This window comes from Lampetra fluviatilis, chromosome 75 (assembly GCF_964198595.1).
Source record: "Lampetra fluviatilis chromosome 75, kcLamFluv1.1, whole genome shotgun sequence".
NCBI lineage: Eukaryota > Metazoa > Chordata > Hyperoartia > Petromyzontiformes > Petromyzontidae > Lampetra > Lampetra fluviatilis.
Genome location: NC_136349.1, coordinates 3,583,243 through 3,608,755, shown reverse-complemented (window position 1 = coordinate 3,608,755; position 25,513 = coordinate 3,583,243). Strand labels below are relative to the sequence as shown.

At 50.3% G+C, this 25,513-nt stretch overlaps 1 protein-coding gene across 5 annotated transcripts; it reads left to right on the top strand.

Moving 5' to 3' along the window:
- Positions 1-13,712: 13,712 nt before the first annotated feature.
- LOC144953387 (uncharacterized) lies at positions 13,713-20,920 on the top strand. Of its 5 annotated transcripts, none has more exons than XM_078883952.1 (3): positions 13,713-13,793; positions 14,472-14,552; positions 16,652-20,917. In XM_078883952.1, exon 3 carries the CDS (start codon positions 16,662-16,664, stop codon positions 17,973-17,975), a length of 1,314 nt encoding a protein of 437 aa, XP_078740078.1. In that variant the 5' UTR covers positions 13,713-13,793; positions 14,472-14,552; positions 16,652-16,661; the 3' UTR covers positions 17,976-20,917. The 5 variants fall into 5 exon arrangements, with proteins under 5 accessions (XP_078740078.1, XP_078740080.1, XP_078740077.1 ...); XM_078883954.1 differs by lacking the exon at positions 13,713-13,793 and adding an exon at positions 13,832-13,896 and having other exon boundaries at positions 16,649-20,920; XM_078883951.1 differs by lacking the exon at positions 13,713-13,793 and adding an exon at positions 13,832-13,896.
- The last annotated feature ends 4,593 nt before the right edge of the window (positions 20,921-25,513 follow it).

The following is a 25,513-nucleotide window of genomic DNA, read 5'->3' as shown; positions in this document are numbered from 1 at the left end:
CCCGCTAATTTAATGTCACCAATGCAAATAGTCGCCCGAATCTGGCCGATGATCCCCAGGGATCCCCCATTCGCCGCATAAAATGGCACGTCTACTGGCAGAAGGGGTCTACTTTGGACGGGAAGAATGTTATAAATAAGGTCCGAGATGATGGTGGCCGACGCACCCGTGTCAACAAGCACCCGGACCTCAACCCCGTCAATGAACCCCGTTACCACGGACGACCCGGCCGACGCAGCCACGATCCTGTGGGCCAATTCGGACCACTCGACTGCTTGCGGGCCGCGTACGGACCCCCCTCGCCGAATTGAACCCCCGGCACCCAGCCGCGAACCCCCCACCGCGAAGCGGCGACCCGAATGTGCCGTGTTTGTGGACCGAACGTGTGAGGTGCCGCGACTTGCCGGGTTTTGTTGGGATGACTTGTGGCCCTGGTCGTCGTCCCGACGTGGTCCTGTGGCGCGCTGACGCGGGGCCCGGCACCCGGCTGCGACGTGACCCCGAAGGCCGCAGTTGTAGCAGACGACGAGGGACGTCGTAGGTTTCGGTTGCTCCAGCTTGCGGGGCGAACGTGTGGGCGAACGACCTCCCGTTCTCCACTCCCCCGGACGCGATGCAGCGAAGGCCTGCTCCTGCACCGCAGCTGGCTGAGGTTCGGCGATCGTGGCGGCCAGTGCCGCGTTCCCCGCCCATTTGCAGACGACCCCCGGCTTGCGTTTGAGGACCTCGTACGCGTGAATGCTCGTGGCGATCGCCAGGGAGCAGATATCCATCTCGTCTGCCACGTTGATGGGGACCCCCAACTCGTGGGCCAACACCAGCAGCTGCTCCGTCACCATGGCGTCCTTCCCCTCCTTATCCATGCGGGGAAAAGCTGCGTCCGCCAAGGCGAGTAGTGCCGTGCGGTAGGCTAGCGTCGTTTCCCCAGCCACCTTCCGCCGATCGTAGAACTGGTGGCGACACGTGGAGGGCGGCCCGAACACCTTCGCCATCAGGTGTAGTGCGGCCTGGAGCGTAGAGCGGGACGACCTTGCAGCAGATGTGAAGGCTGCAAGCGCGTCGTCGTCAAGCATCGCTGGCAACGCACGCAGGGCAGTGGTGTCGGACCACCCCGACATCTCCTGATGAGCGAGGAACCTTCGTTGGAAGGCTCCCCAGTCGCCCCCATCCGCCTTGAACGCCGACAGCGCGGGCAATCTTTGCTGGAGGACCCGATCATCGTCGACGTCGGAGAGATTTTCCCGCGCACCGCTGGAGTTGTGTAAAATGTCGGCTCGGTTGTCAGGCGCAAAATGGAGGGCTCCGGCGCGCGCTGATGACGTGGGCTGCGCTGCGCGGAGGTGTCCGGCCACGTGGCGTCCGTCTTTCCCGCCAATCGGTGGCGGCCCCCCAAAAACGGCGGCAACTTCCAGACTTTTGGCGCGAAGCGCCTTTTGGCGGGAATCCTCCAACGTCGCTTCCTCCACGACCCCCGCAGCCGTTTTTCCGCTCGCCGGAACGGAGATGTCGGCCAAGACAGCGGCGGCGGCGAGTAGCAACTCCGCCAACCGGGAGTGCGCGTCCTGGAGGCTGGTGTCGGAGGCAAGCGGAGCGTCGGCCATCACCGCGAAGTGCTGCATCGGCGGCAACTCCTCGTCCTCTACTCCCGAGGTCGGTGTCCCCGGTACGCCGTCGTCATCCCGACCTCGCTCGTGGGTACGGGTAGTCTTCCTTGTGTCCATACTTCTTGAAGACAGGTTTACTTCTGACGCCAGTTGTAGTGTAGTAACTCGGCGGGAGACGACTTCACGGGTAACACACTCTTTATTTTATCAAATTCGTTCACAGGTGACTAACACCTACTTTGTATCTCGGGTGACAAACACCCACTTAGTATCTCGGGTGACAAACACCCACTTAGTATCTCGGGTGACAAACACCCACTTAGCTACTTGGCGACTAACGCCCACTGAGCTACTCGGATGACCAACATCCACTTAGTATCTCGGGTGACAAACACCCACTTAGCTACTCGGCGACTAACGCCACTGAGCTACTCGGATGACCAACATCCACTTAGCTACTCGGCGACTAACGCCCCTGAGCTACTCGGGACACTCCCTGCCCGGGGTATCCGTCTCGACTGTGGGTCCCCAGCCCGACCCACGGGGGCGTCGGACCCCGGGTCCCACAGCCTCGCCTCCGAGCCACACAGGGCCCCGGTCCCCACAAGGACGGCGGGACTAGGGGTCTCGTGGCACTAGGTCTTCAGCTCCGTCTTCGGGTCTTCAACTGGGTAACTCTCCCCGAGTGCTCTCGCGCGTCCCCCTTTATACCCCACCTGCGGACGTCGCTGCGAGCACCCACTTATTCGACCAATCGCCGGGCGCTGGCTACGATCCTCTTTTCCCACATCTCATCGTGCCTCACCACTCACGCCGCGCCGCCCCGTCATCTGTCACTCCCGGCGCGCGCGTCCACACCACGCCCACAACGCGTGCCCAACCCCGCACCCCGCGCCGCCCCGTGATCCATCACTGTCACAGTCGGCGCACGTCAATACCACCACTACACAAGCAAGGGGACCTCAGCACCGTCAGTTTATTACCTTCCTGGAGGAAACTGATGCGGATCATCAGGACTTGCTGTACCACTCTCGTGTCCGCTGGTTAAGTTTGGGGAAAGTGTTACAACGAGTGTGGGAGCTGAAAGAAGATATCATCGCTTTTTTGGAGTTGATGGGGAAATCTGACGAATTCCCTGAGCTAAGCGACAAGAACTGGCTTAATGACTTTGCGTTTGCTGTGGACATATTTTCACACATGAATGAGCTGAATGTGAAACTGCAGGGGAAAGATCAGTTTGTTCACGACATGTACAAACATGTGAAAGCCTTCAAATCCAGCTCACTTTGTTCTCCGGACAAATTGCGAACAAATCTTTAGCTCATTTCCCCACACTTGCCATGCAGGAAGAGGCACCGCGAAACGCAAAAAAATACAGCAAATCACTTGAGGACCTGCACGGAGAATTCTTCCGTAGGTTCTCTGATTTCGAAAACATTGAACAGTCACTTCAGCTGGCGTCCTGTCCCCTGTCACAAGACCCTGAAACAGCACCACAGGAGCTGCAGTTGGAACTGATAGATCTTCAGTCTGACTCCGTCTTAAAAGAGAAGTTCAACTCTGTTAAACTGAATGACTTTTATGCTTCACTTAACAGTGCCACATGCATTGAATAAAAAGCAAAGGACAAGTCCTTACTAACAACTCCGATCATTTTTCATTGCTGGAGGGATTGCTCCCCCTACCTGAAAATCCTGGCTCCGCCATTGTCCGTCAAAACTGGAAAGAGCATTTAGTACAGCTCCTGAACAGGGAATCCACTGAGATGGATGAAACCATCCAAGCCAAATTGCAACACCCCATCTCGGCGAGCCACCATCCATCGATGAACTGAGGTGTGCCATAAAGCAGATTAATTCCAACAGAGCAGGTTCGGATGGCATCCCAGTTGAAGTCTTCCAAGCTGGCAGCCACCTGCTCACTTCAAGGCTCCACAAGCTGATCCTCCAAATCATGTAAAAAAAGACTGCCCCGGCGGCCTTAGAAATATGACCATAGTAACAATCTCGATTTAAAGCTTTCGTGACTGCAGGGATTCATCTTCTTGGTTTTTTCGGTAAAGTCACGTAGAATAAAATAATAAAAATAAAACATAATAAAATGAAACAATTCTCACGACGTTTCGGCCACAACGCAAGCAGCCGTCCTCAGGTGAAGAATGAGACACTCAAGCTAGGAACTTACATATAAGCTGGGTTGGGGGTGGTAGAAGAGCGCCTTAACAAAAAGAATGTGCATATCAAGATGAGTTTAGCATATACATGGGAAATGCGCAGGGGGCGGGGGGGGCTTCAAAGTCATACCATGCCCACGCACTATGCAGGATCAAGAGCACCAAGGGGGGGTGCAGGGATTAGCACTACATATCATTGGCATTCCTTTCCTTTGTTAATGCTAATCCCTGCACCCCCCCTTGGTGCTCTTGATCCTGCATAGTGCGTGGGCATGGTATGACTTTGAAGCCCCCCCGCCCCCTGCGCATTTCCCATGTATATGCTAAACTCATCTTGATATGCACATTCTTTTTGTTAAGGCGCTCTTCTACCACCCCCAACCCAGCTTATATGTAAGTTCCTAGCTTGAGTGTCTCATTCTTCACCTGAGGACGGCTGCTTGCGTTGTGGCCGAAACGTCGTGAGAATTGTTTCATTTTATTATGTTTTATTTTTATTATTTTATTCTACGTGACTTTACCGAAAAAACCAAGAAGATAGTAACAATCTTCAAGGAGGGTGCCGAGTCGTGCTGTGGAAACTACAGGAGAGCTCCCTCTTGTCGAAAGCAGGAAAGATCCTGGCCCGCATCTCGTTGCTGAGAAGGTCTTGCCAGAGACACTGTGGATTCCACTTCCACCTGGGACCCTGTACCCCAATGCCCAAAGATCTGTGAATCCAGAATTGGGCTCCTCAGCTACCTCAAGAACCACCACCAAATCTGATGGACATCATTCTCGAACTCCAAGGAACTGTTAACGACGACTACTTGACATTGGCCGGATATATGAACCTTATGGCGGGACCCCGGGGTCCCATAAGCCCCGGCTCTCGCATAAACATTACATTATAATATAAACATTATATTATAATATAAACACTATATTATAATGTAAACAAAAACTTTGCTCTTTTTCATCAATGTGTTTGAAGGATGGTGGCAAGTGTTGTCTTGTTAAACTATGCCTTTAAAACTGAAACTACTTACCTGTAGTACCTCTATTTAAATACACTGTCGAAAAAATAATTTACACCCCTCTGTCAATCATCAGTGTGGATTTGTGAACACACTTTGTAAACAATACTTAAAAATAGTACGCGTTTTCAATGCGCTGTTCATTTTGTAACAAGCGTTTATACCAATGTTGCTCTACAGAGTCGTGAGTCGCCGCTCCTCTTATCCACATTGATACGAGCGGTATGTGGGGACAATGGCTTAACCGCAAGGAAAAAACTATCTGCACAGATGCATACAGACAAGAGAATTATCAAACAGGAGGAATTCACGGTGCAACGCATCTGATCTGTTAAATATCTGCAGGTAATAGGATTGTCATCGATTGATCCTAGCTGCAGACACTTCGTAAGTCACAAATAATAATGAAGACAATAGAGCCGTTTCATTGTATTATGCATACTGTTATGACAAATAAAGGACTTAAGTTGTGTAGGCAGTTTGAGCAGCTTTGGACAAGACTTATGATCCTGCCTATACCTGAGCATGGAGTGCATTCGCTTGTTCAGCTCTTCTGCGCATTCGTCCTCACTGCGCTTGGACAACACGACAACAGAATAATCCGCGCCAGGTGGGTCGCGGCGTTTATGTGCGCGGTGGGACGGAGTCTCTAAAAATAAATTTATTTATTTTTTTCGATTTTGACTTCCGTTTATTCGGGACTCCGGGGTCCCACCATAAGGTTAATATGTTGATTCCCATCTGGGATCCACATCTTTTGTTCTCTACTTTTTCTTTCATGAACTTTGCATTCAATTTCCGAATTTGCAATCTGCATAACTACCAACATACCCACGTTCGTGTGGCCATTGTGCTTAAGCCTAATTATGTATGTACATTTAACTGCATAATTGTACGCTTCCTTTAGAATAAAATGCGCATCTCATTGCTGCCAGTTTACAGGCTTTACCAGTGAAAATAGTCTGAAGAATTACAATGGTAACTTGTTCTACTTGATCAACCACAATTATTACAATTGCTGTCATAAACTTTGAATCATCATCTGAATGTTTTAACTCATGTGTGGTTAATAATAACGTAACGCAAGGCTACCATCAGTTTCAGACTGTAACAGACGGTCTCCTGTGTGTATGTACACTGCTGTGTATGTCTGTATGTCTATACGTGCTGTGTGTGTACACTCGAGTCTGTCAATGTATACGTGTGTATATGTCCACTGTGTGTAGGTGTGTATGTATGTATGGACATGGATGAGCCTCCCGATTCGTGGTGCTGTCTTTGAATGCAAAGAGCCCTTCTGAGTGGACAAAGCCTAGTCCGACAGCTCGTGGGTGTGACGTGATGTGATCAGGGGACAGTCACGATATTGACAATTAAGGGCAAACTTGTGTGAAGGAGACGCTTAATTTGCTCAGCTCCACACGTGTTTGCTATAAAACATTTTACAAATAATGGACGATCAGTCAACATTAAAAAATTATGTATTTTTTGATCTGCACGAATATTAATGTAAAAACTCGTATCCAAATCTTTACTAATTTACACTATCAAACAGTTAAGGTATTAGGCAAACAATGTCACTTCCAGGAAATCGACATGCAGAGACCCATTGACGCATCACATACAGTGAGGGGAAAAAAAGTATTTTATCCCCTGCTGATTTTGTACGTTTGCCCACTGACAAAGAAATGATCAGTCTATAATTTTAATGGTAGGTTTATTTGAACAGTGACAACAACAAAATCCAGAAAAACGCATGTCAAAAATGTTATACATTGATTTGCATTTTAATGAGGGAAATAAGTATTTGACCCCCTCTCAATCAGAAACATTTCTGGCTCCCAGGTGTCTTATATACAGGTGTAATGCGAGCGTAAATGGGGTTGTTGCTGGGCTTTGGTCCAATCACACGGCCCGGGGTATTGGGGGGCGGAGCCTGGTCTGCGGGGCGTGTGGGAGGGGCCACTGTACACCTCGGCTTCAATGGGAGGCGAGGTGAATGGGGGCGGAGCCAGCGGGGTAGTATGGGAAGGTCGGATCTGACGATCCGAGAACGGGGAGTCAGGGTCACGTGGGGGGAATGGATATAAGTGGGAGCCTGGAAGAGATCGGGGCAGTCGGGGAAGTTAAGAGTCTGAGCCACGTTGGGTGGTGAGAGAGAGATCCGCGCCATCGGCCACGTGGCCGAAGGACCTCAGCACGCCGTCGGCCAGCGGTGTGCGGAGTGTGGGAGTAGAGGAGCTAACGGAGAGCGTGCGTGGCACGCGAGAGGGAGCGTGTGTTGGGCGAGCAAGAGACGATGCTGGTCCGTAGAGGAGACCAGTGGGGTGCGGAGAAGAACCTGAATAAAAGACAAGCAGAGACCAGCAGTGCCTGACTGACGGAGTCTTTTATTACACAGGTAACGAGCTGAGATTAGGAGCACATTCTTAAAGGAAGTGCTCCTAATCTCAGCTTGTTACCTGTATAAAAGACACCTGTTCACAGAAGCAATCAATCAATCAGATTCCAAACTCTCCACCATTGCCAAGACCAAAGAGCTCTCCAAGGATGTCACGGACAAGATTGTAGACCTACACAATGCTGGAATGGGCTACAAGACCATCGCCAAGCAGCTTGGTGAGAAGGTGACAACAGTTGGTGCGATTATTTGCAACTGGAAGAAACACAAAAGAACTGTCAATCTCCCTCGGCCTGGGGCTTCATGCAAGATCTCACCTCGTGGAGTTGCAATGATCATGAGAACGGTGAGGAATCAGCCCAGAACTACACGGGAGGATCTTGTCAATGATCTCAAGGCAGCTGGGACCATAGTCACCAAGAAAACAGTTGGTAACACACTACGCCATGAAGGACTGAAATCCTGCAGCGCCCGCAAGGTCCCCCTGCTCAAGAAAGCACATATACATGCCCGTCTGAAGTTTGCCAATGAACATCTGAATGATTCAGAGGACAACTGGGTGAAAGTGTTGTGGTCAGATGAGACCAAAATGGAGCTCTTTGGCATCAACTCAACTCGCCGTGTTTGGAGGAGGAGGAATGCTGCCTATGACCCCAAGAACACCATCCCCACCCTCAAACATGGAGGTGGAAACATTATGCTTTGGGGGTGTTTTTCTGCCAAGGAGACAGGACAACTTCACTGCATCAAAGGGACGATGGACGGGGCCATGTACCGTCAAATCTTGGGCGAGAACCTCCTTCCCTCAGCCAGGGCATTGAAAATGGGTCGTGGATGGGTATTCCAGCAGCATTACAATGACCAAAAACACATGGCCAAGGCAACAAAGGAGTAGCTCAAGAAGAAGCACATTAATGTCCTGGAGTGGCCTAGCCAGTCTCCAGACCTTAATCCCATAGAACATCTGTGGAGGGAGCTGAAGGTTCGAGTTGCCAAACGTCAGCCTCGAAACCTTAATGACTTGGAGAAGATCTGCAAAGAGTGGGACAAAATCCCTCCTGAGATGTGTGCAAACCTGGTGGCCAACTACAAAAAACGTCTGACCTCTGTGATTGCCAACAGGGGTTTTGCCACCAAGTACTATGTCATGTTTTGCAGAGGGGTCAAATACTTACTTCCCTCATTAAAATGCTAATCAATTTATAACATTTTTGACATGCGTTTTTCTGGATTTTGTTGTTGTTATTCTGTCTCTCACTGTTCAAAGAAACCTACCATTAAAAGTATAGACTGATCATTTCTTTATCAGTGGGCAAACATACAAAATCAGCAGGGGATCAAATACTTTTTTCCCTCACTGTATAATCGCTATCACTGGTGTTGGTGGCCATGAGCCGGGAATCGAACTCGGGTCTCTGTCAGGTTTATAGCGCAGCTCAGCGTAGCGTTAACCGCTACTACACTACTACTGCTCCCCAAAAAAATCCACCCACACCTACACATCCACAGACTCCTACTATGGGTTGCCTTGCTCTCTCTCAAGAGCCCCAATGCTCCTCCTGCTTCACATTGCCTCCATCCACCTGGAGGTCAGGTCCTGGAGTTGATTCTTCATCTTCACTTCTTCACATTCCACCTTCTGTCCTTCATATTCCACCTGCGCCTCTTCATATTCCACCTTCACTTCTTCACATTCCACCTCCACTGCTGGTCACGTCGCTAAGCTGGGGTCATATTCTGGTTCTCGTTGCGCATGAGACAGGCTCAGCGTGACGCTTTGACTTTTGCTTCTGGATTCAACCACCATCTCCACCACCACGTCGATTTTTTCGTGCCTCATTCGGGTGTCCAACCATAGGAACGCCTTCCTGCACACGGCACACTTGAAGGGTTTCTCACTGGTGTACATTCGCCGGTGAAGGTTAAGAGACACCGAGTGTTTAAACGCTTTCCTGCACACGGTTCACTTGAAGAAATTCTCAACAGTGTGTTATCTGGTGTGTTTGGAGATGTGATGACTGTCTAAATGCTTTCTTGCAGACGGTGCACTTGAAGGGCTTATCGCATGAGTGTGTTCTCTGATGTGTTGAAAGATTTCTTGAATGTACAAACGCCTTTCCACACACGGTGCACTTCGAAGGGTTCTTATCCGTGTGTGTTCTCTGGTGACTTTGAAGTTGTGATGATTGTCTACACGCCTTCACACACATGGTGCACTTGAAGGGCTTCTTGGCTGTATAAAATTTCTGGTGCAGATTCACGTGTCCAGTGTGAACTGTGCCATATGGATGCTGTTCGGATTGGTGCCTTCTACCACTGGGCTGTCTCTTAGGCCTCTGCTCCATGTCATTGATTCTGCAGATATAGATTACACACATCACACACACACGTTACACACAATATACAGACACATTGTACACATGTGTACTTGTCACTGTATGGTGCCGGGAGGCCACGGCCGGTAATGTGTTGTCATTACGGGCAGCCCGGGTTACGGGATGCAGTACCAACCCTAGCGGGGGTTGGGTGAGCGCTGGTTAGCGCGGAGGCACCGCGAGCAGTGTGCGGTGCCGGCTCCCGGTGAGGGAGCGAGAGGGAGCGTCAGCCGGCCAGGGTTATCCTGGGGCATGATACTCTAGTTGACCTGCTGTCACGTGACCGGACAATACTGGAGGGGGGCCACCGGGGGACGGGGGCCATGGGGCGGTCACGTGATCCAAATGAGCTCTCGGGAACCTTCAAGAAGGAGCTCGAGAGGTCTGGAAGGTGGGCGGGGTGAAGGGCAAAGCCAGCCTCAGCCCGGGAGCATATACCGAGGGCTTCGTGAGGAGCTTGGGGTTCCTCACGTGTTGGTGTTGGAAGATCCACGTCTGGGAGAAGAAGCCTCTAGCCACGCGATCCGGGACCCAGCTTGTGGTCCGGACCGGGATAGTGAACCGTGTCTAGTTCTGCCGTAGTGTGGTTAGATGAGCATTCGAGACCCGAGTGGAGTCCGTGTTATGTTACGTGTTGATGTACAATAAATAGTGTTGCTCCCAAGTTAACGTCTGTGACTCGGTTGGACTCACTACACATGCATTACACACAAGATACACACATTACACATAATATACACACATTCCACACATCACAAACTACACATTACACACATCACACACAATATACACACATTACACACAACACACATTACACAATATACACACATTACACACGCTACACACAATATACACTATACATACACATTACACACACACTGGTCACGTGACACAATATACATACAATATACACACACATTACACACATTACACAATACACACATTACACACATTATACACACACGTTATACATTTACACACAGTATACTCAGCAAATACATATACACACTGCACACAATAGACAATATACATACACATTACACACACCTAAACATTACACATACATATTAGACACTCACACGCAGTACACTCAGAACATATACGTACACATTACACACAATAAATATATACACACTTACACCCAGCAGATATATATACACATTACAGACAATATACAGGCATTATACACTCAGGATCCTCATTTATAATGGAGGAATCTGGTGAGCTATAAATATATGTTTCACAGATGTCCAGTAGGGACGAGTAAGAACGTTACAACAATAAATAATACAAAAACATGGTAATCGTGAAAAGTACAAGGTAAACAAAATCACCCAAGCACATACAAATAAATCTAAACCATCTGCATCCTACCAATACCAGTACACTCAGCCGAACAGAAGCTGCTTGGACATGCAGTGGGTGGGCATGTGGGCTACATGACCCAGCCAAGGCAAACTCGCTTGCAATGAGTAGATCACCGATTTTTGTTTACTATTTTATATTTTACCAGGAAAGACCCCACTGAGCTACTATATAGCTCTTTTTGAGAAGTGACTCAGCCACAAATGATAGTCCACTGAAGTGGCTCATCATGTGGACATTTATATCAGGCAAATACTCTAAATGCAAAATTATAAATGTGGAGGGTACACTGGAGGACCCGGAGAAAAATCCACACGACCACGGGGAGAGACACATGCAAACGCCAAATATACAGGTATCGGGGTCGGGACTGAACCCACGACCTTCTGTATACCAAACAAGGTAGTTGACATCTTGTACCTCCTGCATGCTGGGTGGTTCTTCCACATCTTCGTTTATGGGTCACTGAAGGATTTGGTTTATAAACTCCATCTCAAAGAGATGTACTTCAATTGAGTTATTCCAAGTGTTCTTTCCACCAGAATTTGATTTGTTCATCACCCTTCAGGACCTTTTGTCCATCTTTTGAGCGAAGGGGGTTTAGGCCACAGTAGTCAACATCTTGCAAATTATGGTGCCACTAATGGGACTGTGTCCAGATCTTTCAATGATCTCTGAACCCCTCGTAATTTCCAGTCTCGTTAAACCCAGGAAATGTCATAGGCAGGCTAGCCTGGTGCAGATGTTCAGTTAGAGGGCTCCACTTTTTGCAAGCATTGATAAGGGAGGGCATAATAGTGGCCGAGAAGACCCAGAGCTTTGTATGGAGCGACAGGCCAGGTAGCTTCCACACGTTACACAGCTGATGAAGGACGAAAAGATAATGCCGCTTGAGCTTGGCTGCCAAACCGCAGCTGGTCATAATCAAGCTGTCTACTTAGACATTTCTCTACTCTCTCCAAAACTGCCCCATCACCAATGGGGAGTTGAGTCTGTGGAGTATTTGATGGCACAAAATATCCAGGCAGGTGCTTAGTTTTGGTGAGGCTGATGGTCAGGTCCAGCCAACCTCTTAGTAGCATAACACAGATTCAGGAGCAGCGCATCCAACTTTTCAGAATGAGCAGCAATCACCAGATCAACATATATAACATGGTTGACCAATAGGGAGCCATCTCTCGACTGCACCCGGGTATCGATCAGTCTCCCATGGTATCTGTGCCAGATGGAGATTCCACTGATACAGCCATGTAAGGATTGTGAGCAGTCAGAACCAAGAGCCCATGCCAATTTATATCATAGGTCTTGACCAGGTCAATAAAGCACAGATGAAAGACATTTAGGAATTTCCAATACCTCTGCTGTAGCAGACGGACATAAAATAAGGTGTCTGTGGAGGACTGCCCTGGCCCGAAACACCAATGGGGCTCCACAAACCTCCACTCAGCGTGCCTAGCAAGGCGATGTTGAATAATCCTTGCCAGGACCTTTCCCGGCACACAGAGCAGGGAGATGCCACTGTAGTTGTCTGTTCGGTCCCCTTCTTAAACATGGGGGCCACCAAGGGATCGTTCCATTCGTGCAAAACCTCTCCATTAGTCCAGACTGTTATTGTCATATAGGGAAGTCTGCACACAAATGCCACCCTCTCTCAGCATTTCAGACAGCCACTCACAAGGGGTGGCTACTTCTTCCAACATTTAAGACACAGCAGCCTCTGGAGGGTCATACCCACTTTGCCCCATAACGTTTTCTGGCAGATGGATTTCTCCTCCCCAAAGATCTCACATAAATGCTTAGCAAACATTCAAGCCTGTTGCTGGGGGTCAGAGATTGGATCAATCTTCTTTCCCATCAAGATGGTGATAGGTGTGGTTCTGCGAGTAACCTTCTAATGGAATTAAAGAGTGATTTGTGATCGTGGGCTAGGCAAGATGCCATCTCCACAGAAACCTGCGACCACCACTCATTCTTGCAGCTCTCTGAACCTCTGAGCAAAGTCTGAAGTAAGCCTCATTCACCGACGTGAGATGCTGTAGATAGTGGGAGTGGGCCTGTCGCTTTTTCTCAGCCAGCCAGAACATCTCCTTCAGCCAAGGGTCTCTGAGGTTTGGACCGTGTAACCAAAGCAGTCATTGCAGCTGCATGAGCCACAGCCATAAACTTTGCCCATTTCCCTTCAGCGTCAGGAGTGGGAGACGATGTCAACCCCAGCTGCCATCGATGATGAATTTCTTGCGAGCTGAGACGAGGCTACTGTGGTTTTGAATGGGGTTCCTAGATGTACACCCACCACTGGAGTGGAAGAATGGCAGGTGCATCTTACAGATGACAAGCCAATGGTCAGTGTGCAGAGGACCTGCCTGGTGTCAAGAACATGGGCCTGCACCGGCTGTTCCATCACTATATAGTCCAGCAGATGACCAGACGTGCATCCATTATGTTGTGTGGATGATGTGCTGATGCCAGACCGTGGTTGGTAATTACAAGCCCATGGGCTGCACAGCCACAACAACCACCAACACAACCACTAAGACAACCACCAACACAACCACCACCTCCACAACACCCACCACTACTACCACCACAATCACAACTACCACCACCTCCACCATACCCACCACCACTACAACCACCACTATCACCTCCCCAACTACCACCACAACCATCACCATCTCACCACCACACCTCTGCTCAGAGACCCACCGAGTCGAATCCTCTTCCTGGTTCAGGGGTCGTCTCGGGACGTCTCTGGTGGCGTTGGGGAGGGAAGTTTCCGATGACGTCACGAACAGGGGGGGTGTCTCCTCTATGAACGTCGCGAGCGGGGGAGGCGTATCTGCCGACGTCACGATGGGGGTAAGCCATCTGCACAGCCCCTCCCCTTTCTGACGTCACGAGACGACCCCTGAACCAGGAAGTGGAGTTGGGGAGTCGACTCCGGTGGTTGTCTGAGCAAGAGGTGCGGTGGTGATGGTTGTTGTAGTGGTGGTAGATGGGGAGATGGTGGTGGTTGTGGTGTTGTTGTTGTGGTGATAGTAGTGGTGGTAGATGGGGAGATGGTGTTTGTTGTGGTGCTTGTGGTGGTGGTGCTTGTGGTGGTGGTGCTTGTGGTGGTTGTGTTGTTTATGGTGGTGGTTGTGGTGTTGGTTGTGGTGCTTGTGGTTGTGTTGTTTGTGGTAGTGGTGTTGGTTGTGGTGGTGTTGGTTGCGGTTGTGGTGGCGCTTGTGGGAAGCGATAGTGTAGCGGTTAGCGCGCTGCGCTACGAACCTGGCTACCTGAGTTCGATTCCCGCTCACGGCCAACACCAGTGACGACTATTTGCACCGGTTGTGGTGATGGAGATTATGGTGATGGTGGTGATGGTCGTTGTGGTGGTGGTAGTTGTGGTGGTGATGATAGTTGTAGTGGTGATGATGGTGGTGGTAGTTGTAGTGGTGATGATGGTGGTGGTAGTTGTGGTGGTGATGATGGTAGTGGTTGTGGTGATGGTTGTGGCGGTTCTTTGTCTACTTTCTGTGTCCTTTTTATCCTCAGCCCAGCTTATACCTTTACTGCACCGCGGAGAACGACGCTCAAGACTGAGTCCTTCGCTGCTGCTGTTGTCATTCTGCCCTGGTGCGTCCACATAATCTGTCCTAAGTCGACTCGCGATAGCTGCGGTGTGAGTCCTAGGGTGATGTCAACTCCCTCGCCTGGTATACAGGAAGCGTGGGTTCGATCCCGACCCCCTGACACCTGCTGCTGTATATTTGGAGGTTGCGTATCTCTCTATTATCATCATCATGGTGATTAGGAGATGTTAACTATTCGCCTGCTATACAGGAGTTAATGGGTTCGATCCAGACCTCTTCACGCATACTTTGGTATATTTGGAGTTTGCGTGTCTCTCATCATCACAATGGCAAGGAGACGTTCTCGCTACCTCGTCAGATATACATGAGGTGATTGTTTCGATCCCGACCCTGACACCTGCTGTATATTCTATGGTTCTTTCGGTAAAGTCACGTAGATAGAAAAAATAATAACAAAAAAATTATACAAATGAAAATAAAGTGAATAAAAAATTATAAAAATATCATGATGTATCGATCGCAACATAAGTGGTCGTCATCTCCCTGTTCCTGATGATGACTGCTTGTGTTGCGATCGAAACCTCGTGATATTTTAATTTATTTTTATTCACTTTATTATCATCTTTATTTTGATTTCTTTATTGTTATAATTTTTTTTATCTACGTGACTTTACCGAAATAACCATAGAATATACAGAATATGAATTCCTGCAGTCACGAAAGTTTTAAGTCAAAATTTAACCTGTATATTTTGATTTTGCATGTCTCTCTCTCCCATCATCACGGTGGCTATGTGATGTTAACTACCTCGCATGTTATACAGGAAGTCGTGGGTTCGAGCCCGACCCTGATGCCTGCTGTATATTTGGAGTATGTATTGTGTGTGTATTAGTTTGTGTAATCTGTATGTAGTGTATATTATGTGTGTGTAATATATATGTACAGTGTTGGCCCTGTGTGAGTGTAATGTGGATGTACAGTGAATATTGTTTGTATAATGTATATCTACAGTGTATACTGTGAGTGTAATGTCTATCCTTCAGTGTATATTGTGTGAGTGTGTAATGTGCATGTACAGTGTATACTGTGTGTAATGTGTGTACAGTGTATACTGTGTGTGTATTTACAGTATATACTCTGTGTGTAATGTGTATGTGCAGTGTATGCTGTGGTGTGAGTAATGTGTGTGTACACTACGTGTATTGTGTGTGTATATACTGTGTGTGATGTGTGTATGTACATTGTATATTGAGTGTTACTCTTTGGTTCTTTCAGTAAAGTCACGTAGAAAAAAAATAATAATTGAATACGATGTTTCGATTGCAACACAAGCAATTGTCATTAGGTACGATTGAATGAGAAAACAAACCTAGTAAACTTAGATATAGAATGTAATGCAACACAGAGTCAGCTAACATAACAGTCAACACCCTACCTGGTTGATTACGTTCTTCCAAAGATTGCTAAATTTGAGAGAGAGACAAAACACAGACTCACACAGAGACAAACAGAGAGAGACACACATATGCACACAGAAACAACGCCTATGTGTCGAGGCCTTAAATAGAAAGGGGGGGGGTTGGGACAGAGAGGGGGGAGTAGAGAACAATGAGAGAGTTGTGTGGATGGATGAGCTAGAGACTGGACTTCTAAACAAACAAGCACGGAGAAAGCTAATTTAGTAAAATTAGGAAGTGTAATGCAATGCAACACAGAGAGTCAGTTAACACACAGTTAACGCATTGCCTGGTTGATTGCATTCTTTCAAAGATTGCTAAATTAGAAGTTAAGTGTGAAACAAACAAGAACGGCAAATCCTCCCCGTAGAGGTGGTTAAAACTGGATTAGCTTTCGTGACTGCAGAAATTATTCTTTGGTTAGCCGACTCTGTGTTGTATTGCATTATATTTCTAAGTTTACTAGGTTCGTTTTCTCATTTATTTGTACCTGATGATGATTGCTTGTGTTGCAATCGAAACGTATTCTATTATTTAACTAAATTTCTTTCTACGTGACTTTACCGAAAGAACCAAAGAGCAATTCCTGCAGTCACGAAAGCTTCGAATCTAGTTTTATATTGAGTCTGTAATGCGTATGTGTGTCACGCACACACGTGCGCGCGTGTAAATGTACACCCAGCAGACTCAACGACATGCAGCAGACGCCCAACACGCAGCCAACCGTCGCCAGAAGCCACAAATATGAGGAGCAGCAGCAGCAGCAGCCACGTGACCCTGACACCAATAACCAGCCTGAAAACCCCAATCCGCACTCCAAACCCCGGCCCGTTGCTGCCACCATCACTGCCAAGAAGAAGAAGACCTTCCAGTGCCCCGCGTGTGCGAAGGCGTTCAAGCAGTCGTCGCACCTCCAGATCCACCTGAGGTCCCACACGGGCGAGAAGCCCTTCGTGTGTGCTGCGTGCGACCGGCCGTTCCGGCAGCTCGCCCACCTCCAGATGCACCTCAGGACGCACACGGACGAGAGGCCGTTCGCATGCTCCCTATGCAGCAGGGCGTTCAAGCAGTCGGCGTCCCTCGGCGTCCACCTGAGGACGCACACCGGTGAGAGGCCGTTCGCGTGCGGTGTCTGCGGGAAGGCGTTCGCTGAGTCGGCGCACTTCCGCAAGCACCTGAGAACGCACACGGGCGAAAGGCCGTTCGTCTGCACCGCGTGCGGCCGGGCGTTTGGTGAGCGTTCGTATCTGCACAACCATCAGCGGACGCACACGGGCGAGAGGCCGTTCGCGTGTGGCATCTGTGGGAAGGCTTTCGCGCGCTCTGAGGCCCGCAGGAGGCACGAGAAGATCCACAGGGCGGCGGAGATAGAGCTGGAGACGGCGGCAGTGGCGATGGAGATGAACAAGGCGACGGTGATGGAGACGGAGAAGGCGACGGCGATGGAGACGAAGAAGGCAGTGATGATGGAGACGAAGGCGGCGATGGAGACGAAGAAGAAGGCGGTGGAGACGAAGAAGAAGGCGGTGGAGACAAAGAAGACGATGACGAAGGTGGTGGTGATGGAGATGAACAAGGCGGCAGTGATGGGGACGAAGAAGGCGGCAGTGATGGAGATGAAGAAGGCGGCGGTGATGGGGACGAAGAAGGCGGCGGTGATGGGGATGAAGAAGCCGGCAGTGATGGAGATGAAGAAGGCGCCGGTGATGGGGACGAAGAAGGCAGCGGTGATGGAGACGAAGAAGGCGGCGGTGATGAAGATGAAGGTGGTGGAGGAGTTGAGACAGGAAAGCCAAGTCGCCGCTTCGAGCCAGCCTGGTGCACGGCGAGAGCCGGAGAACCACGGCACCGGCTGTTTGGCGACGTGGCCGACGGTGAAGGTGGAACGCATAGAGGTGGACATGGAATGTGGCGGCAGTGGCAATGAAGAGGCTGAAGAAGAAGAGGTCAAAAAGGTGGCAAATTTGAAAAGTGAAGGAGTGACGGTGAAGTGCGAGGGGGAGATGTGAAAGACGACGAAGATTTGGGGGGGGGGGCGTTACCTCCTGCTGGACTTTACCTCCTGCTGGACTTTACCTCGGGGTAGAGGTGTGTGCGGTGGTGTTTGGAGTGTAATGCATGGTGGAAGTGGTAATGATGGAGGTGGTGGAGGTGCTGATAATGGAGGTTGTGGTGATTGTGGCGGTGGTGTAGAGTGCAGTGCAAACTCGTAGGTCTGCTTGAGAAGCCACCAGCTTGTGCAGCAGTGCTAAGCTGTGTGTTTACAGCAGTGCTTAGCTGTGTTTGCAGCAGGGTGTGTGGCTGTGCGTGCAGCAGGGCGTAGCTGTGTGTGTGTTCAGCAGTGCTTAGCTGTAAGTGCAGCAGTGTCGCTTTTATGTGAAGCAGTACGTACGTAGTTGTGTGTGTGGACCTGTGTATTTTATCAGTGTTGGGCCAAGTGCTCTTAGTAGTGAGTAGTAGCAGCACCTATGAAGGCCGGCACTGGCACACACAGGGGGTGGGTAGCCAGCACCATGTCCGGCTGCCTGTCTCCCTAGTGGCGATGTTTACTTATACACCACCGCACCAGGTACTCATTTGAGGCTGAGTCGACCTAGGGGAGGCCCAGGACAGGTACAAAAAATCGTCACTGGTTGTTGGTGGCCGTGAGCGGGAATCGAACTCGGGTCATAGCTGGGTTCGTAGCATAGCAGTGCAGAGCTAACCGCTATTCCACTGCTCTCCACAGTCTGGTCAGGCTATACGGGGTATCTTTGTCTTTGTAGCAGTGTGTACATACCTTGAAACTACTCTAGCACGTGCGCAGCCAGTCGTGCTAATCGGTAGGCACTAGCGGTGTGTTCTATTAGCTGTTCTGGGTGCACACTGCTGCTGCTGTGCTCAGGTGTTCACCAGTGGTGTCAAATGTTCACTTTTGTCGGTGTTTGTGGATGAGGACAGGTTTGCATAGGGGCTGTGTGTGCATGTGGGAATACTCCATGGTGGGGAGCGGCAATAGTGTTGTAGCGCTGAGCACTACTATACGAACCCAGCAAGAGACCCGAGTTCAGTTGTCGCTCACGGCCACCAACACCATTGATAGCCGTCTGAACCGGTTCTAGGACTCCCTCTAGGGTCGACTCAGCCTCAAATAAGTATCCAGTGCAGTGGTGTGCAGTAAACATCTTCACTGGAGAGACAAAGGTGGCCGAGTGTGGCACTGGCCACCCACTCGTCTGTATGTGCCACAGTACCGGCCTTCATTGGTGCTGCTAGCTAACAGAACTTGCCCCAACAGTCTGTTATGGGCTATATGGGGGGGATCTTTGTGTGTTTGATTTAGTGAATGGGTGAGTAACTGATAATACCTTTGGAATGCTTTAACGTTGTCAGTTGGTCCAGTCGGCCAGGACAGATTATGTGTAGACAGAGTAGAACACAATAACCGCCACAATAACAACCACCACCGAAACCACTACGATAACCACCGTCACAACAACCACCACAAGAACTACCAACACAACCACCACCGCAACAACACCACAACAACCATACTTCCACCTGGCCAATGGGATCGAGTTGAGTGCTATTCTGAGTATGCAAATAGATTTACACGCAGTAGGGACGAGTGTGGACTAGTAGGGATTAGTATTGACGAGTATGAAGTAGTAGGGACTAGTGGGACCAGTAGGGAATAGTATGGACTAATATGGACTACGCGTGTATGTGGATTTTATTTTTTTCTGGGAGTGTGGTTATGCCTATTTACACACATAAACACTCACAACATACACACATCACACTGAAATTGCACACACATCACATTCACAAGATACACACATCACACTCAAAGTATACACACATACTCAGTGTACAAACCTCACACAACATACACCCATCACACTCCATATACACCCATCACACTCACAGTGTATTTACATCACACTCACAACATACACACAGCACACTCACAGCGTACACATCACAGTCACTGTCCATAATCACACTCACAGTGCACACACACACTCAACGTACATCACACTCGCAACATACACAATTACACACAACGTATTCACATCATACACACAACATACACATCACAGTATATACACAATGCACACATCACAAACAATGTACACACATCACACATACACAACGTACACACATCACACACAACGTACACACATCACATTCAAAACATACACATCATATTCACAGCATACACACATTACACTCAACGTACATCACACACAACGTACACACATCACACTGTACACACATCACAGCGTACACACATTACAATCACCACGTACACACATCACACACAACGATCACACACACGCACAACATACATACATTACACTCACAAACTCCCCTTAACTTGGTGAAGAGCTAAAAAATAAAATCGGTCAAACCTCTTAAAATCCATCTGAGCATCACCGCCTGTTTTTTGCTCCCCAGTAGCTGCTGCCCATTTATGTCGCGACAATGAGGGAAATAAGTATTTGATCCCCTGCTGATTTTGTACGTTTGTCCACTGACAAAGAAATGATCAGTCTATAATTTTAATATTAGGTTTATTTGAACAGTGAGAGACAGAATAACAATAAAAAAATCCAGAAAAACGCAAATCAAAAATGTTATAAATTGATTTGCATTTTAATGAGGGAAATAAGTATTTGACCCCTCTGCAAAACATGACTTAGTACTTGGTGGCAAAACCCTTGTTGGCAATCACAGAGGTCAGACGTTTCTTGTAGTTGGCCACCAGATTTGCACACATCTCAGGAGGGATTTCGTCCCACTCTTTGCAGATCTTCTCCAAGTCATTAAGGTTTCGAGGCTGACGGTTTGAACCTTCAGCTCCCTCCACAGATTTTCTATGGGATTAAGGTCTGGAGACTGGCTAGGCCACTCCAGGACCTTAATGTGCTTCTTCTTGAGCCACTCCATTGTTGCCTTGGCCGTGTGTTTTGGGTCATTGTCATGCTGGAATACCCAACCACGACCCATTTTCAATGCCCTGGCTGAGGGAAGGAGGTTCTCACCCAAGATTTGACGGTACATGGCCCCGTCCATCGTCCCTTTGATGCGGTGAAGTTGTCCTGTCCCCTTAGCAGAAAAACACCCCCAAAGCATAATGTTTCCACCTCCATGTTTGACGGTGGGAATGGTGTTCTTGGGGTCATAGGCAGCATTCCTCCTCCAAACACGGCGAGTTAAGTTGATACCAAAGAGCTCCATTTTGGTCTCATCTGACCACAACACATTCACCCAGTTGTCCTCTGAATCATTCAGATGTTCATTGGCAAACTTCAGACGGGCATGTATATGTGCCGCCTTGCGGGCGCTGCAGGATTTCAGTCCTTCACGGCATAGTGTGTTACCAACTGTTTTCTTGATGACTATGGTCCCAGCTGCCTTGAGATCATTGACAAGATCCTCCCGTGTAGTTCTGGACTGATTCCTCACCGTTATCATGATTATTGCAACTCCACGAGGTGAGATCTTGCATGGAGCCCCAGGCCGAGGGAGATTGACAGTTCTTTTGTGTTTCTTCCATTTGTGAATAATCACACCAACTGTTACCTTCTCACCAAGTTGCTTGGCGATGGTCTTGTAGCCCATTCCAGCCTTGTGGAGGACTACAATCTTGTCCCTGACATCCTTGGAGAGCTCTTTGGTCTTGGCCATGGTGGAGAGTTTGGAATCTGATTGATTGATTGCTTCTGTGACCAGGTGTCTTTTATACAGGTAACAAGCTGAGATTAGGAGCACTCCCTTTAAGAGTGTGCTCCTAATCTCAGCTCGTTACTTGTGTAATTAAGGTCTCCGTTGCTCTTTATTCAGCTTCTCCCTCGCACCCCGCTGCTCCCGACAGCGGACCAGATGCTCCTCGCGCGCCCCGCTCGCGCTCCCTCGTCAGTCTTTCCGCTCCTCCACTCCGCACACCGTTGGCCGATGGTGTGCCGAAGCCCCTTCAGCCACGTGGCTGATGGCGCGGATTCCCTCCAGCCACCCAACGTGGTCCCGCTTCGTGACTACCAACTAACCCGGAGCCCTTCCGGGCTCCCACCTATATCCCCTTCACCACGTGATCCTGTCTCCTCCCTCTCATCACGCCCTTCCGAACCTACCAGATCCGGCCTCCCCATAGCGCCCTGCTGGCTCCGCCCCTAGGCTCCGCCCCCACCCACCTCGCTTCTGATTGGACCCAAGGTGAACGGCGGGCCTTCCCATACTGGGCTCTGCCCCCCAATACCCCGGGCCGTATGATTGGCCCAGAGCCCAGCAGCGAACCCCGTTTACGCTCGCATTACACCTGTATAAAAGACACCTGGGAGCCAGAAATCTTTCTGATTGAGAGGGGATCAAATACTTATTTCCCTCATTAAAATGCAAATCAATTTATAACATTTTTGACATGCGTTTTTCTGGATTTTTTGTTATTATGTCTCTCACTGTCCAAATAAACTTACCATTAAAATTATAGACTGATCATTTCTTTGTCAGTGGGCAAACGTACAGAATCAGCAGGGGATCAAATACTTGTTTCCCTCACTGTAACACCCCTCCTTGCTGTGTGATCATACTTCGCCGAATCGTGGAATACTTTTTTTGCCATTTTCAAAGTATGGAAAGTAATAATAGGTTTTGCCCTTTCTGGCAATACAACAGGTGGTGTTAAGATGTTCAACCACAAAATAGATACCTTTTGCAAGGACTCAAGTCTGCATTAATCATTCGTACTTGTGAACATGCAAAAAAAACATGCTCTGATATAAGCATTGTCTTTAAAACGGATTGTCTTAAACCAGACAGCCTTCTTTTTGGCCTAGTCTTATGAGTGTCAGACCAAAGAACAACCCCAAAAGGCGAAGAGTACAAAGACAATGGATGTGTAAACGAGATCTGACGAGGTGTAGAAGAAGATAAAGGTGTAAGACCTTTATTTAACAGTTAACGAGGCTTCCAATAAAACAACGGAGTTACATTGTCTTGGTCTTTGTCCCAGGCAAACACGTCTATTGCCAGTGAGACTCCCCTTTTATATCTCCCTAGCGGTCCTAATTCTAAACCACCTTTGTTCTCTTGCTACAGTACCCTAATTAATTATCACTTCACCACCTGTTCCCCTTCCTCTCCGGATGTTAGACATCCTGCCACCTGTTCTCTTTCAAATTTTCTCAGCAGCTGTTTTTTCTTTCTATAAAACATCCCAGCTATAACAATTACTGCAATAGTAGGGGACTTTTACTGCATTGACAAGTGTTTTTCAGACAATCTTGGCCTTACGTAAGAAATTAATAAGCCTATGGGCTATGGGAATGCACAAGATGGAAGAATGCTTTCTCCCCTGACCGCCATCTCACCCTGAGGCACGGGTATTACGAGGGATACCGTGTGGTCACAACCATCTCCTGGGGGCATTGGAGGGGACCGCAGGACCCCAGTTGCTTCCTTTGGCCCCCCCGGGGGCCTTGGAGGACCAAGCAACCTCCTCTGTCCATCCAAGAAGGGCGCGGGGGCTCCAGCAGCCTCCTGTGGCTCTCCAGGTGGGCCACACCGGCACCAGTGGCCTGCTGGGGCCTTCAAGGGGGGCCACACTGGCCCCAATAGCCTCCTGTGGTGCCCTCCACGGGGGCTGCGGGGGTGCCAGTGGCCTGCTGCCATGCAGGGGGGCCGCAGCGGCCCCAGCGGCCTCTGGCCTCTTGCGGCCCTTTGGGGGGGTGTGCAGGACCCAGCTGGCTCCTACAGTCTTTCAGGGGGGCCAAGGCAGACTCGGGGGGCCGAGGCAGGCTGAGGGGCTGAGGCAGGCCCAGGGTCCGAGGCAGGCCCAGCGGCCTCCTGCGTCCTGTCAGGGGGTGGCAACTTGGACACCAGCGGCCTCCTGAGGCTCTCCAGGGGAGCCACAGGGGACACATTGGCCTCCTGTGGCATTCTAGATGCCTACTACGGCCCTCCAGGGGGAACGGGCGAACTTAGTGGCCTCCTGCGCCCCTCTAGGCAGGCTGCAGGGGCAATGGCATCCTTTTGGGGCTTTGGAGGAGGGCCATTGCAGCTCAAGTGTCCTGCTGCGGCCCTCCTTGGATCCCACGAGGGCCGCAAACATTCTTCAAGGGGACCACACAGACCCCAGCGGCCCTCCAAAGGGGCTTCGGGGGACCCAGTGGTCTCCTGTGGCATGCCAGGGCGGCCACATGGGCCTCAGCGTCCTCATACTGGTGGTTTCGAGGTTTGGGCACTGTCCCCATCAGCGGCCTGTACCGCTCACTCGGGCAGGCCAGCGCCCTGGTGGCCTCCCCTTGTGGCCTCTTCCAGGGGATTGTGTGGACCCAGTAGCTTCCTGAAGCAGTCCAGGGGGAGGCACAGGGGTCCAGTGGCCTCCTTCGGCCCTCCAGGGAGGCTGTGGGGATCCCTGAGGCCTCCTGTGACCCTCAAAGTTAGACGAAAGGTCCCCAACGGCCTCATCGATGAATGGAGGGTGGCTTGAAGGGCCCTGGGAGCCCTCTAGGCATGCAAACACTGTGTCAGTAGCACTCCAGTGGGTCCACGGCAGCCCTGGCGGCCTCCTGTGGCCCTCCATGGGGGCTGCGGGGGTCCAAGCGGCCTCCTGTGGTGCACCAGAGGGGCCGCGGGGGCTCCATATGCCTACTACGGACCTCCAGGGGAGCCGCAGGGGCCACAGAGGCCTACTATGACCGTCCACAGGGGGCTTGGGATCCCAGCGTCCTCCTGTAGTGCTCCAGGGGTCTTTGGGGGCCCTGTGGCCCTCCAGGTGGATGCAGGGGTCCCATATGCCTGCTGGGGCCATCGAGAGGGGGCGCATGGGCCTCAATGGCCACCTGCGGCCTTCGGTGGGGGCCGCACAGACCCGAGTGGCCTCCTGTATCCATCAAAGGTAGCTCCGGAAAACACAGAGGCTCACCGGTGGGGCCCCGCTGACCCATCAGCCTCCTCCAGTGCTTCAGGTTGCTGAAGCGGAACCAGTGGCCTCCTGCATCCCTCCAGGTAGGCTGCAGGGTTCCAGCGGTCTCTTGCGGCTTTCCAGGGAGGCCGTGGTGAAGTCATTGCCCTCCTGCGGTCCTCTGGAAATGACGTGAGGGCCACAATCATCTCCTGGGACCTTTGAAGGGCTGCATGGGCCCCAATGGCCTCCTATGACACTCTAAGGGGACTGCAGGGGCACCAACGGCCTCCTGTGACCCAGTGTGGTGGCCCAAATGGCCTTCTGGGTCCATCAAGGATGGTCAGATGAGCCCCAGCATCCTCCTACGACCCTGCAGGTGGGCCGTAGCGGCCCTAGCAGCCTCCTGCAGCGCTCCGGGGGGGGGGGGGGGGGGGGGGGGGTGGGGGCAGGCGACAGAGGGCCTAGCAGGCTCCTGCAGTCCTGCAGAGGGCCATGGCAGCCCTAGCGGCCACTTATGTCCTTCCCAAGAGGGGAGGGGGCAACAGGGCCCTAGCTGCCTCCTGTGGCCCTCCAGGTGGGCCACATAGGGCCCCAGCAGCTTTCTACTTTCTTCCAGAGGGACCGGTCGCACCAGTGGCCTCCTGCCACCCTACAGAG